This window comes from Bos indicus x Bos taurus, chromosome 23 (assembly GCF_003369695.1).
Source record: "Bos indicus x Bos taurus breed Angus x Brahman F1 hybrid chromosome 23, Bos_hybrid_MaternalHap_v2.0, whole genome shotgun sequence".
NCBI lineage: Eukaryota > Metazoa > Chordata > Mammalia > Artiodactyla > Bovidae > Bos > Bos indicus x Bos taurus.
In genome coordinates, this window is record NC_040098.1 from 11,165,867 (window position 1) to 11,179,188 (window position 13,322).

At 47.5% G+C, this 13,322-nt stretch overlaps 1 protein-coding gene across 2 annotated transcripts in view; it reads left to right on the forward strand.

Moving 5' to 3' along the window:
- The first annotated feature begins 3,653 nt into the window (after positions 1-3,653).
- The window catches only part of BRPF3 (bromodomain and PHD finger containing 3), a 35,569-nt gene continuing 25,900 nt past the window's right edge, over positions 3,654-13,322 (forward strand). The window contains exons 1-3 of one of the 2 annotated variants that reach the window (XM_027525293.1): positions 3,654-3,749; positions 6,984-8,439; positions 11,780-11,936. In XM_027525293.1, the coding sequence (XP_027381094.1) occupies positions 6,989-8,439; positions 11,780-11,936 (1,608 nt within the window). In that variant the 5' untranslated portion in view covers positions 3,654-3,749; positions 6,984-6,988. Of the gene's footprint in view, positions 3,750-6,962; positions 8,440-11,779; positions 11,937-13,322 lie in introns of both variants that reach the window. The other variant, XM_027525292.1, reaches the window with a different exon arrangement.

Below are 13,322 nucleotides of genomic sequence, written 5' to 3' on the forward strand. Positions count from 1 at the left end.
CCAATACTTTGGCCACCTCATGCGAAGAGTTGACTCATTGGAAAAGATTCTGATGCTGGGAGGGATTGGGGGTGGGAGGAGAAGGGGACGATGGAGGATGAGATGGCTGGATGGCATCACCGACTCGATGGACAAGAGTTTGGGTGAACTTCGGGAGTTGATGATGGACAGGGAGGCCTGGCGTGCCGCAATTGCTGGGGTCAAAAAGAGTCAGACAGGACTGAACGACTGAACTGAACTGATACCCTTGCCGTATCTCATATCCAATTCAACTTTTTCTCTCTTAACATCTTCCCCATAAAGACCAGCAAGGATAATTTCCTTATTATTTCCTGCATATTGTCCCTTTGCCTGGGCTGCCCTGGCACCAATCTAATAACGTCATTCTATATTCTTTTCACCAAGTCACATCCATCACTATTTAGAACCAGGCTAAAAGAAGTCTATCCTTCATTTGAATAGTAGTAGCCCTACACTGCTCACTGCTTTATCTAATTTCTCCTGCATTTATTTTCTAATTATTTCTAGCTACCATCTTGATTGCATACTACTTAAGGGGGAAAAAAAACCAGACTCCATGTTTACATATGATCACTGTGCCCTTTATAGGTTGAAATTTTGTCATTAGTTTCCAAAGCAACTTTTACAGTGTTGGACCCAGAGGAGGTGTCCAATAAATGTCTGTTATAGGAATAAATGAATGCAATTAAATTTAGAGGGTGTGGTATTCAGTTTAAAGCTTGTTGTTAGCACAGCTATTTTTTTTCCTTTTTCTAAGAATATATTCTTAGAAAGCATTTTCATCACAGCATAAAACTATGACAATGATTCCAACCTCTCATATTCTTCCTACTTATGTTTTAGAACTTTTTGGCCAAGGTCTAAAGAAAGAATATTCTATTAAAAATAATTTAACAATCAAAGTCTATTCTCTTTTATTCATATACATTTCATTAATCCAGTAGGTATTGTATCTGACCCTTCAGAGGTTTCTTGCCTCAGTAAACTAATGATAATAGTAAATTGTTGACAAAGATATCCTGAGATGCTGGAAGAAAAAATTAAAGGGAAACTTTTTGTATTCATGGTTCCCTTTTTGGGTCTAAGAGGTAAAACAATCTCCTACTCAAAATTAAGTTAGTCTCTACTTAAAAAATGGAGGATTTTAAAAACTGCTATTGGGAATCAAAGGTCTGTGCCTCTGTCTGTTGAACTTAGTTGCTGTATGGTTTAATGGAAAGGCCAAGGGCTGGTGAATTTAAACACTTCATAATAGCTAAAGATTAAAGTGAATTAAATTTAGTGCCTCTGGAATTTTTGATACATGTTCCAAATTTGTTTTTAATGACATAATTGTCCCACATTACATTTAAAATTACATCACAGTGAACTAGTTACATATGCAGTTATACTAACAGAAACCAATTCCAAATGTCAAAAATATAAGTGAGGACAACTGTAATGTTACCATTAAGAAAGTGGAAGTTGAAAATAGAAAAGAAACATTTAGGCTGAATAAGGTCTTCTATGAAATCTTTGAATAGAAAAACCTGGAAATTATATGTAACAACTTAACAGTGCATTTTCAACAGCATTTAAAATCATTTAAATACATTTTCCTCAAAGTATTTTTCATTAACTTTAGTGGAAAAAGTTAGCTCCCAATCACACCAATGAGAATTGTACTAAATAAAATGAGAACATCTATCAAGAAATAAAAGTTACTAGTTATATGTAGAAATGGTCATATTTCATATTTTAAAAGAACAAGGAATGAAATTCAGTGTTCTTGCTTCTATTAGCCTTCTTTATTCTTTAACTAAAAGTAATTGTAATATTCTCTTGTCTCTGGGGCTTTCCTTTCTACAATCAATCATCTTTTTTCCACATTTCCCCTCCAAATGATTATTCCCCCTAGCCTTAAAACACTTGACGTTAATTCTTACTATTTTACCGTCACAGCTTTCAAAACAATGCCCTGCCCTTGCTTAGTTAGCTTCACAAGCCACTCCCTTTTTCTTGAAAAGAAAAAAAAGGTTAAAGTATTTTTGCTATTACTTTGCCAGAAGGTACTATCTTTGTTATACAAATGAGCTTCTTTACTTTTAATCAAACTTTCAAATTCAAAACACAATGTTTAAATTCCTTAGAATGATAAACATCTATACTTCAAAAGTAGCAGTTTGTTCAGTTCAAACATTTGGAAGATTTGGGTCCTAAAGCCTTTATTCTTCATCCTCTGACTCTACAATCTGTGTTGTTGATCATCAGAACCAAGCAAGAAACTGTGAGTCTTACCAAGCTACACCACGAGCGCGGGCAGAGGTATCGCTTTCAAAACATGTCATTCATCTTCACATTTAAAGGCAGTCTATCCATACACCCTTTATAAACATAGTTAAATATTGGTGCTTAAGACTTCAGTCATATGCGGTAAGCTTTCCAATTTATAGGCAAAAGAGGGGTGGCAAACGCGCCCTTTTCTTAAATTTATATACGAAACCAAAAGCCGGGCTGATTACTGAAACCTGAGAGTCTGAAGCTGCCACTTGCCGAACATCTATTAGAAAACGGCCTTTGCATTAAATTAACCGACTCCTATACAAATCAGGTATAAGAAGAGTGTTTCCCGTGTCTATGGTGACAAATGAGTTACCAGACGTCCTTAAGTAAGACTGTCAAACTTTACGCTTTTTAAAACCCAGAAGGGAGAGGACGGGGCACAGCGAAAAGTCAGGTCTGATTCTTATAAAGGATGTCTTGTGGGGAATAAGACGCTCACCTGTACACGAGAGGCAGGCAGGTCTTCCCCGGTTGTCCTCACTGGGAGAAGGTACGTACATCGATAGACCTTTGTCCTCTGAACTGGAACACGGGGGTGGGGGGTGGGGACGACTTTCTAGAAGTAGTGCAGGCACCTGCACCACAAAAAAACTGAAGACCGATTTTGTCTTCAATGACTGCTCTTGGCTTAGAGACCCTCTAGCTCCGGGAGAGGGGCTGTCGCTCCAAACCTTAGCCTCCTCCCCCGCAGGGCTGGGGGAAGGGGATGACCAACCCCTCTAAGAGGAGTTAGGGACTTGTGTCTTTCCCAGTTGGATCCGAACATCCTCCAGCTCTCTGGTCGGGCTCGCCTCGAAGGAGGCGAGCCGGACCGGGGTGAACCGGAGCTGCGGCGAGCGCAGATCCTGCCTTTGCTCGGCGCCCCTGCCGCGTCCGCATCGCCACCGTGAGGCCGAGCAGGGGACCGTGCCCTGTGGCGGCAGCGGCTCCGCGCTTCGCTCCGCACCGCCTCAGCCGCCGCCGCCGCCGCCGCGCCGGGTATGGGCGGGGGGATTTTTTTTTTCTCCTCCCCTGTTTTCCCTCTCTTTCGCGCTCTCGATCCCGTTCAGCGGGAGAGCCCGCGGAGCCATAGAGGGAGCGAGGGAAGGGGTGGAGGTGGCGGGGGGAGGGGGGGAGGCCGGAGGGGCGGATCCTGCCTGGGGGCTGATCCCTCCCTCCCCTCGGCCGGGCTCCGTGGCGGCAGCGGCGGCGGCGGCGGCGGCTCCATTCCCCCTCCTCCCCCGGGAGCGGCGGCGGCGGTGGCTGGGCCGGGGCCCCAGCGCGGGCCGGGAGGGGGCACGGCGGTGGCCGCGGAGGCCAGCGCGGGAGGAGGCCGCGCTCCGCTCCCCGGGCCGCGCCAACCTGCTAGACGGCTGGCCCGCCCGCGCCCAGGGGTCCCGAACGGTAGGGCCGGGCCGGCGGCTGAGGTAATGGGGGCGGCAGCGGGGCCGGACGGAGCGGGGGCGAGGGCAGCAGGGCCTACGGAGACCAGGGACTGAGCGGGGTCGGGGAGGGAAGCGAGGGGCTTCCCGACAGGGACGAAGGCGGCGCGAAAGCTCTCTCCTGGAGCCAGGGTGGCGGCGGGGAAGGAGAAGGCGAGTGAGGGGGGGAGCTGAAAAGCGAGGACCCCCTCCCGCAGCCGCCATCTTGTTTTCCCCCCGGTCCTGGAAGCCAAGCCACCGAGCCCCGCCCCCTCCACACTCTCTAATTGGTCAGACCAGAGGAGATTTCCACCCCCTGAACGTCCCTTGGCCCCCCAGTTCCTCTTGACGGGTAGGTGAGGCGGCCAATGGGCTCTCGCCTCTGCCCCGCTCGTTCGCAGGCGCTAGCTTTCTCTGTCTGAGGGTCGGACTCCGCGTCAGTCTGTCTGTGGCGCGCTCGCCCCCTCCCCTCTGGTGAGGAGATGTTATTTCCCTCCTTTCTCCTCTGAAGGATCAAGATTCTTCTGGAAGAGGTGCCCCTTTAAAGGGGCAGGGAGCCTTAGCTGGGGTTCTCCCTTGTCTCATGAGTATTTCGTGTGGGGTGCAGGGGCAACAGTCTAGTTGCAGAAGCTCGTTCTTGGAGGACCTGTGTGGAGTGGGCGAGGCGGGGCTCAGGGGGTGCCAGGTAGACCTCTGAGAGTGTTGGGAGGTATTTGAAGCTGTATATGTGGAAAGGGCTGTGTGGGATGAGAAACTCCCGCCAAAAAACTAGACTGTAAGCTCCTTGCGGGCGAGACTCCTTTTCCTCAGCAGCAGCCCTTCCCTCTCTGGAATTTGCCCCCCAGCGTCTTGGGTACAACAGCAGAAGTCTCTGTAGATATTGCCGCCTGGCTGAGAGAGACCCGAGCTACGAGCTGCCCAGGAGGTAGCGGATAGCGGGTAGGGAGGGGGAATATACCGTGGCTTTGACAAAGGAGGGGCTTCATCTGCTCTCTGGGCCATTTCGAGTTTGTACTGAGGTAGATTTTTACTCTGCAGGGGTCTCCACGCCCTCGAAGGAGGGAGGGTAATAAAGCAGGTCCGTTAGCCTGGGCTGCCCCCCAGGGAGTTGGCGTTTGTAAGGCATGGAGTGGCCAAGGGTCTCTGGAACCTGCACAGAATTGCTGTGATGATTCTCTCTCCTTTGGTTCCAAATATGGTTTGTGCTTGCCTGGCACTGTGCCTCAGTAAAGTTTTTTGTTTGTTTTTGTTTCAGTCACACTTTGGGATTGAAAGGCATTTTGAGCAAGAATGGTAACAGTACTTTATTAACAAGTAGCAACCCTTGAGAGATTAATTTCATTTTACTGATGAAGTAGAGGGGCACAGAACGATTCAGTGACTTTCTTGGGGGTCACACTGGGCCAAGATTACAATGTGGACTGCCTCAGAGCCTCTTTTTGTACCAGACCATGACATCTCTGTGGTGTATTTACGTCCTGGTGAGATGAGTTGAGCAGATCAAAAGATCTGGGTTTAAATTGTAGCTTTATCGTTTACTAGCATTGTGTGGAATAATACCTTTCTGAGCTTCTGTTTCTTCATCTATAAAATGGGGATGAGGATATCTGTTCTACCTTCCAAAATAGTTGTGAACAGTATTAAAAGCAAAAGGGCTTTGTAGAAAAGTGTGTTACATTATCATCACCATCTACACTTTATAAAGATGGTAGATCTTGCAACCAAAGTGACAGATTCTGTTTTGTCTCCTTAATATTATCTCCTTGTTCATAGCCTTCCAAGTCTCTGCTTACACCTCAGGGCATCATATCCTCAAAGGTCTTTTCTAGCACTGATGGCCTCAGTAATTGCAACCACAGCTCCTTGTGAGCTTGTCATAATTCTCTCCATCCCAGAAAACGATGTGAGAACAATTTAGAGCTTTCTCCTTGTCGCACAGGGGTAGACGATGTATTTTGGGAGAAAGGGACTTTGAGGTAACAGATACACTGAAAGTTTACATCAGATATTACCTTCATTATCTTGGCCTTGGGTCCAGTGAGAGTCCCATATAGGCCACTTGAGGCCACTCCCAGAGCTTCCAGGGTTTCTGCTTAGAGATGCACTAGCCAATGGATCATGAATGCTGCCTTTTGCAGAGAATACCCTGCACATTGTAGTTTGAAGTGCTTAGGCCACATGTAGTAGACATTTCAGGTACCTTCATCCCCTTCACCCCTGAGTGTTATCAGGGGATAGGGTTTCTGATCATGGTAAGATCTATTGGGAAAGGGCTCTAGACCTATGATTTTTGATCCCCCATGGGGCCACACTGTTCATGGCTCTACACTGTTTATGTGTAGGGCTTATAAGTGGATGCTGTTCTTGTTTACTCCTTTCCTAAGCCTTAACCACCACCCCCTTTTTTCGTAGTTAGCTGTCCCACAGCCTTATGTACATTATTAGAACGTTAGCTCTCTCCCCATGTTTCACTGTAGTGATCTGTGCTTTTCTGTCCCTTCAATCAGACAGAGCTCCTCAAGGGTAGGGATCATGTGTGTTTGGTTTCTCGTTTCATTCAGCTAACACTTGTTGGAGATACAACAGGGAACAAGACAAGCAAAAATCCTTCTCCTCGTGGACCTTACATTCTAGTGCTGTGCTGTGCTAAGTCACTTCAGTTGTGTCTGGCTCTTTGCGAACCTATGGACTGTACCCTGCCAGGCTCCTCAGTCCACAGGATTCTCCAGGCAAGAATACTGGAGTGGGTTGCCATGTCCTTCTCCAGGGGATCCCAGCCCAAGGATCGAACCTGCATCTCTTCTATCTTACATCTCCTGCATTGACAGGCAGGTTCTTTACCACTAGTTCCACCTGGAAAGCCCACATTCTAGTGGAAGGAAGAAAATATACATGATAAATAGGTAAATTACATAGCACAGCAAAAATTGGTGAGTGTAAGTAACAGTGAAAAACAAAGCAAGATGAAAGATGACTGATGGGGGAAAGGGATTTGTAGTTTTGGGTAGAATGGTCAGAGAGGGACTCACTGAGAAGCACTGTTATGGAAAGACTTGAAAGAGGTGAAGGAGCAAGCCATTGTAAATGATACCTGAAGGGTAGAGTGTTCAGGTTGAGGAAATAGCCAGTTTGCTCAGTGGCCACCTGATCAGAAGGAAAGGTGAATGAGTGCATGCGTGCCTAACCATCCAGCTCAGTCTCCTGGCCTTCTCTCCTTAGGTCTGTCTCATTGGTTCCCAGGTGCCATGAGGAAGCCTCGCCGGAAGTCGCGGCCTAATGCCGAGGGCCGGCGCTCCCCATCCCCCTATAGTCTGAAGTGCTCACCCACTCGGGAGACCCTGACGTATGCCCAGGCCCAGCGGATTGTGGAAGTGGACATCGATGGACGCCTGCATCGTATTAGCATCTATGATCCACTCAAGATCATCACAGAGGATGAGTTGACTGCCCAGGATATCACCGAATGCAATAGTAACAAGGAAAACAGTGAGCAGCCTCAGTTCCCTGGCAAGTCCAAAAAACCCTCATCCAAGGGCAAAAAGAAGGAGTCCTGCTCCAAGCATGCATCTGGCTCTTCCTTCCACCTCCCGCAACCCAGCTTCCGCATGGTGGACTCAGGCAGTCAGCCAGAAGCACCCCCGCTGCCTGCTGCTTACTACCGCTACATTGAAAAGTCACCTGAAGATCTGGATGCAGAAGTCGAGTATGACATGGATGAGGAGGACCTCGCCTGGCTGGACTTGGTAAACGAGAAGCGGCGAGTAGATGGGTACAGTTTGGTGTCGGCAGACACCTTTGAGCTGCTGGTGGACCGGCTTGAGAAGGAATCGTACCTGGAAAGTCGCAGTAGTGGGGCCCAGCAGTCACTCATTGATGAAGATGCTTTCTGCTGTGTGTGCCTGGATGATGAGTGCCACAACAGCAACGTCATTCTCTTCTGTGACATCTGCAACCTGGCTGTACACCAGGAGTGCTATGGCGTCCCCTACATCCCTGAGGGCCAGTGGCTATGCCGCTGCTGCCTACAGTCTCCCTCCCGGCCTGTGGATTGCGTCCTCTGCCCCAACAAGGGTGGCGCCTTCAAACAGACCAGTGATGGGCACTGGGCCCATGTGGTGTGTGCCATCTGGATCCCTGAAGTCTGCTTTGCTAACACCGTGTTTCTGGAGCCCATTGAGGGCATCGACAACATCCCACCTGCCCGCTGGAAACTAACCTGCTATATCTGCAAGCAGAAGGGGCTAGGTGCAGCCATCCAGTGCCATAAGGTGAACTGCTACACGGCCTTCCACGTGACGTGTGCACAGAGGGCTGGGCTCTTCATGAAGATTGAGCCTATGCGTGAGACCAGCCTCAATGGCACCATCTTCACAGTGCGCAAGACTGCCTACTGTGAGGCCCACTCACCGCCTGGTGCTGCCACTGCCAGGAGGAAGGGCGACTCTCCTGGAAGCCTGAGTGAGGCAGGGGATGAGGAAGGGCTGAAGGAGGCCTGTGAGGAGGAGGAAGAAAAGGAAGAGGTAGAGGAGGAGGAGGAAGGTGAAGGGCAGGGTGGGGTAGGTGGCCCCCTCAAGGGAATGTCCAAGAAGAACAAGATGACTTTGAAGCAAAGGATCAAGAAGGAGCCAGAGGAAGTGGGTCGAGACATGACCTCCACTGTCCCCATGGTCACTGTCCCACGGATACCCTCTTACAGGTGAGCCTGCCCAGGAAGTCTCCCTGGGGACACATGGTTTCTTCTTGGGCTGGTGTTGGCCCTGAGCCAGACCTCCTTCCCTAATGTTGGTGAATTCCTGTTCTCTTCTGTGCTCTCAAATTTAGACTTCTCCTTTGGACCTTGGGCTCACCCAGTCTGGTTTGTGGTTTTGATTGTGCCCTTCAAAGCAATGTATTTCCTTTGGTTCAAGGTGAGACATACACTTAAGTTGCTTAGAAACCCAGGCGACGGGATGTCTAAGGTAATATTTCAACAGGGCACCAGTGGCATTTTCGATAGGAGGTAATTCATTATTAGGACCATCCCATATGTTTCTTGATGTTTAGCATCCCTGGTCTGTGTGAGTGCCATTCGCATCCCCTCCCTAATTGCCTCATGTTTGTGACAGTCTCAGATGTCCCCCCACATATGTTTCTAGTAACCTTATGGGGATTGAACTACTTCCAATTGAGAACCTCTGTTTCAAAGGGTCAGTATGGGTATCTGCTGTCCAGAAAGCTCCATCCTGGGAATGATGGGGACTTTGCATAAGAGGGTTGTGTGGGGAAGATATGTTGTGTTTCCTCCTAAGAAACTTTTAGATTTAGAGGAAAGATCAGTTCTGCAGTATAACTAAGAAACTTTGGCTCCCACCAAGCCTGTTTTAAATCATCAGAGAGGTATCTGGACCTGTTGGAGGGATGGGAGCTTGGCAGAGAAGCAAGAGACAGGAAAGATTTTCCATTGGAGGCTCATCTCATTGTTGATGTTCATTAAAAAGACTATAGTGTTAGAGCAGGAAGGAGTCTTGGAAATTATTCATCTAACGTAGTCCTTGCACCTTCTCCCACACCCCCAGATGAAGAAACTGCGGCCACGGGAGGTAAAGTTGTTCACTCCTTTATTCATTCAACGAGATGTTTATTGAGCACTTACTATATGCCAAGTCCTGTTCTAAGGGCTGGAAGGAACCAAGGGAAAGTGACAGACCCTGGACCACAAGTTGGGGCTCATGATGCCTTTAGGTTCTGTTCCTGTTGTCTGTCTGTCTCTCTTTGTGTAAGGGACAGGGAGAAAGGAGTACTGGTGGGCAGAGGAGAGTGAGTTGTTTGCGGGAAGCAGGCAGCCAGACTTGTCCATCTGGAAAGAAGACAAGAAGACAGAAGATCCAGAGGGAGAGGCTCTTGTGAACCATGACTGGAGTTAGATTTAGTCCATAGGAAATGGGCCTTCTAGTCACAGAGCTGTTCTAGGCTCCCCGCTTCTGTTAGGTGAGTGGGTCCATGCTTAGTCCCCTGGTGGTTATGCCCTGGGGCTAGACTTTTGGGTTGTCAGGTCTGCTCTTGTAGGTGGTTTCTTTCAGGGTCCAGCACTGCATGCTGACTAAGAACCAGAGAGACCTGCATTTGAATCTTGAGCTTCTGTCACTACCAGTGTGATCTTTGGCAAGTTGCTTAACTTCTTTCAGGCTTAGTGTATTTATTTTTAAATGAGCCTACCTTAAAGAGTTATTGGGAGAAATCAGTAAGATAGTATAAGTAAAGCACTCAGCACAGTGCCTGGCAAATAGTAAGCGCTCAATAAATGGTGGCTGCTGCTGCTACTGCTATTTTATTATTATTCTTTTCCCCGCCTGCACAAATGCTATTGGGACCCTCCATGGCCAAGAGGTTGTAGAGGGAGGGGGCTGCCTGCATCTGGGCAGGTGTGCTTGGCATGGGTGTTGGTGGGGGAATCTGTTCTTTGGGGAAAGGCCTAGGCCTTGATTTTGTCAGCTTGGCTTTGGGGTAGGGATGTCTGACCATGGAAAGGCGCAAGGCCTAGGTGAGCAGTGTCCAGCCCAAATGAACATACTTTTTAGGTTCCACCTTCTTGTTTAGGCACAGTTACCTTCCTTTCAGTGGAAGTGTGCAAGTGAGAGGAAGAGAAGCAGAGGAAAAGCCAGAGGAGCACTGAGTCCTTGCTTAATCAATTTGGGAACACAATATGGTATAGCAGAGAGATCGTGGATTCAAATCCTGCCCAACTTCACCATCTTATTAGCTGCGTTAGTGGCTTCAACAATGTATTCAGCCAAGAACAGAGGCTATTCTCCTTCTGCCTTTCCATCATTTGAAACATGAGAATAATGTGACCTACCTTGCAGTTCGAGCATTTTTATAGGGATTATGAGCTCTCATTAATGCCTTTCCTACTGCTTCCCCCCACCCCTTCATGTGTTATTGGCTTAAATCCTGACTTCCAGACTTCTCTTTTGGGGTAATTAGCCAGCTAAATTTTAAAATTTTATTTTCATACAATTTAAAGATTAATTTTTACTTACAATTATTACAAAATACTGACTATATTCCCTGTGTTGTACAGTAGTATATCCTTGAGCTATCTTATACCTGATATTTTGTACCTCCCACTCCCCTGGCCCTGTATTGCCCACCTCCCCATACACTGGGAACCACTAGTTTGTTCTCTCAGAGTCTGCTTCTTTTATGTTCACTAGTTTGTTATATTTTGTATTTATTTATATTTTTTGGCCATGCCACACTGCTTGCAGTATCTTAGTTCCCTGACCAGGGATTGAACCTGGGCCCTTGCGGTGAAAGCACTGAGTCCTAACCACTAGACCGCCAGGGGATTCTCTCATATTCTCATAGTTTTTAGATTCCACATATAAGTGATATTGTATACTATTTATTTTTCTTTGTGGAGCCAGCTAAATTTTCAGATTCTCCATCCTCTTATGTCTTTAGATTTTTTTTTTTTTCAATTTGGTTCAAAATTAGGCATTTTTAGGCTGCTGAGTTTTTTAATGAAAAACCAGAGGTCAGACAACTCCAAAGGGTTGCATTTGGGTTCAGAGGGCAGTAGCCTGCTATATTCCTACTAATTTTCCTTCCAGCTTGGCTGTGGACTACTCCCTGGTCTGATGGGACCCTTAGCCACAGAGGGGCAGGAAAGGGCAGGAAATAGTGACTGCATTGCCCACAGCTTATACAAGTTCCTGTTCCCTTTTGCTGCCTTTATCAAGAAAAGAGTGAGGGTATTGGGGCACAGACCTATGTCTTAGAAGTCCAGAACTAAAGGGTCTGGGTTCCTGGGGGAGGGTTCTTTTGGAACCTGCAAGGCAGGAGGTGGACAATCAAGTGAAATACCTTACGCTGAATCTGAGCTGCTTAATTTTGCCGTCCTTTTCAAGCCTTTCTCTGAGGTGAGGCATTTGGCCATTTTATTCTGTCTTCCTCTACCAAGTTCAGAAATGAACCACGCACGGGGTCTTGATAGGAGGCTGTAATCCAGGCTGCCCACTGATCCTGTCTTTCACTTCCCTGTGCCTCTACTCAAGGTTGAACAAGATCTGTAGTGGTCTCTCCTTTCAGAGGAAAACCCAGTTCATGCAACGGCTTCACAACTACTGGCTGTTGAAGCGGCAGGCACGGAATGGTGTCCCCCTCATCCGGCGCCTGCACTCCCACTTACAGTCTCAGAGGAATGCTGAGCAGGTAGGTGAAGTAGTGATTTGAGGGCAGTGGAGGGAGGTGGAGAGTGATGAAGAAGAAATGGTGGGGCAGTGTTCCCTGAGCCCTCTGGAGCCTTTGCCTATAGCCTTCACCCCTCTAGGCGGTCCACCCCAGGAGTGACCTCCAGCATTGTAGCGCTCTTTAGACCAGACAGCAACTCCTCCTAGATGAGAAGCTTGGCTTGGAGCAAGCTTAGGGGAGAGTGGAGAGCAGGCCCAACTTTCCTTGTACATGGGGAAACACCCCTTTAGATACTGCAGAAAGGAAGAAGTGGGCTGAGTGTGAGGTAGGTGACCATGATATATGAGTTAGGAAAGGGCATACTTTGCTTAAGACACTATACTGCCATCTGCCAAAAAATGTTCCATAAGAAATACACAAATTAACTGAGTTGTAGCACACAGCCTGCCCAGTTGGGTGGCCTTGTAGACATTAGCAGCTGGTGTTGCTGCGTGTTCAGTGTTTTCCCACATGGTGGAGGCACCCTGAGAGATTTTTTTAAAGTGTATTTAGTTCTCTCTCTCTCTTCACTTGTTCCATTACTTCTGCCTTTAAATATTCCTACACCTTTACTCCAGAGACAAAGCAAACCTTCCCATGACTCTACTGCCCTCTGTTCTGTCTGATTTCACTTTTGCCTTTTGTAACTAAAGTCCTGAAAGAGAAGTGCATATTTGCTCTCTCCTTGAGATGGTCTGCTTGCTCTCCTGTAGCTTCTTCTAGAATAGTAACATGGTGTCTTCCAGCCCAGCAAGTCTTCCCTCATATTCTCTCACCTTATAGACTGTTGGATGATATTTGACACCACAGTCACTTTGTCTTAAAGCTTCTTTGTGACACCATTTCCCACCTCCTCTACCCCACTGAATGCACCCTCTGCTGATCCTAATTCTTACTCCTTAGTGGTAATATTCCCAGGGGCCCTGCGGTCTGCCCGTTGGCTTGGAGAGCTTGTCTGCTGTTCTAGTTGTCAATAACTGTGTGGCTGTAGCTCCAGGTTTCTTGTCTTGTCCCCTTTCTCTTTTTTTGCCCTCAGTCTCTCTGGAGCAGAGGAACTATAGGTGTCCATGTATATGTTGTTTCCTGTACGTCAGATATTGGAAACTTGATTCAGTATCTTCCTTCGTCTCCATAAATGTATTTCTTTTTTGATATGGAAGCTCCTTCCTCCTGACCTCAGATTTGTCCACCTTTGTCCACCTTGGAGTTACTTTTGGCTCTTCCCTGGGTTAGGAGCTACAGTTAATCATCCCTCAGTCGTTTCAGGGGGTTAATCAGTGTGTGGCCCTTCATCTCCATTCTACAACTACTCTGCTCACCCATGCCCCCTTAATTTCAGCAGTAGCTTTCTAGGCGGTCTCCAGCCTC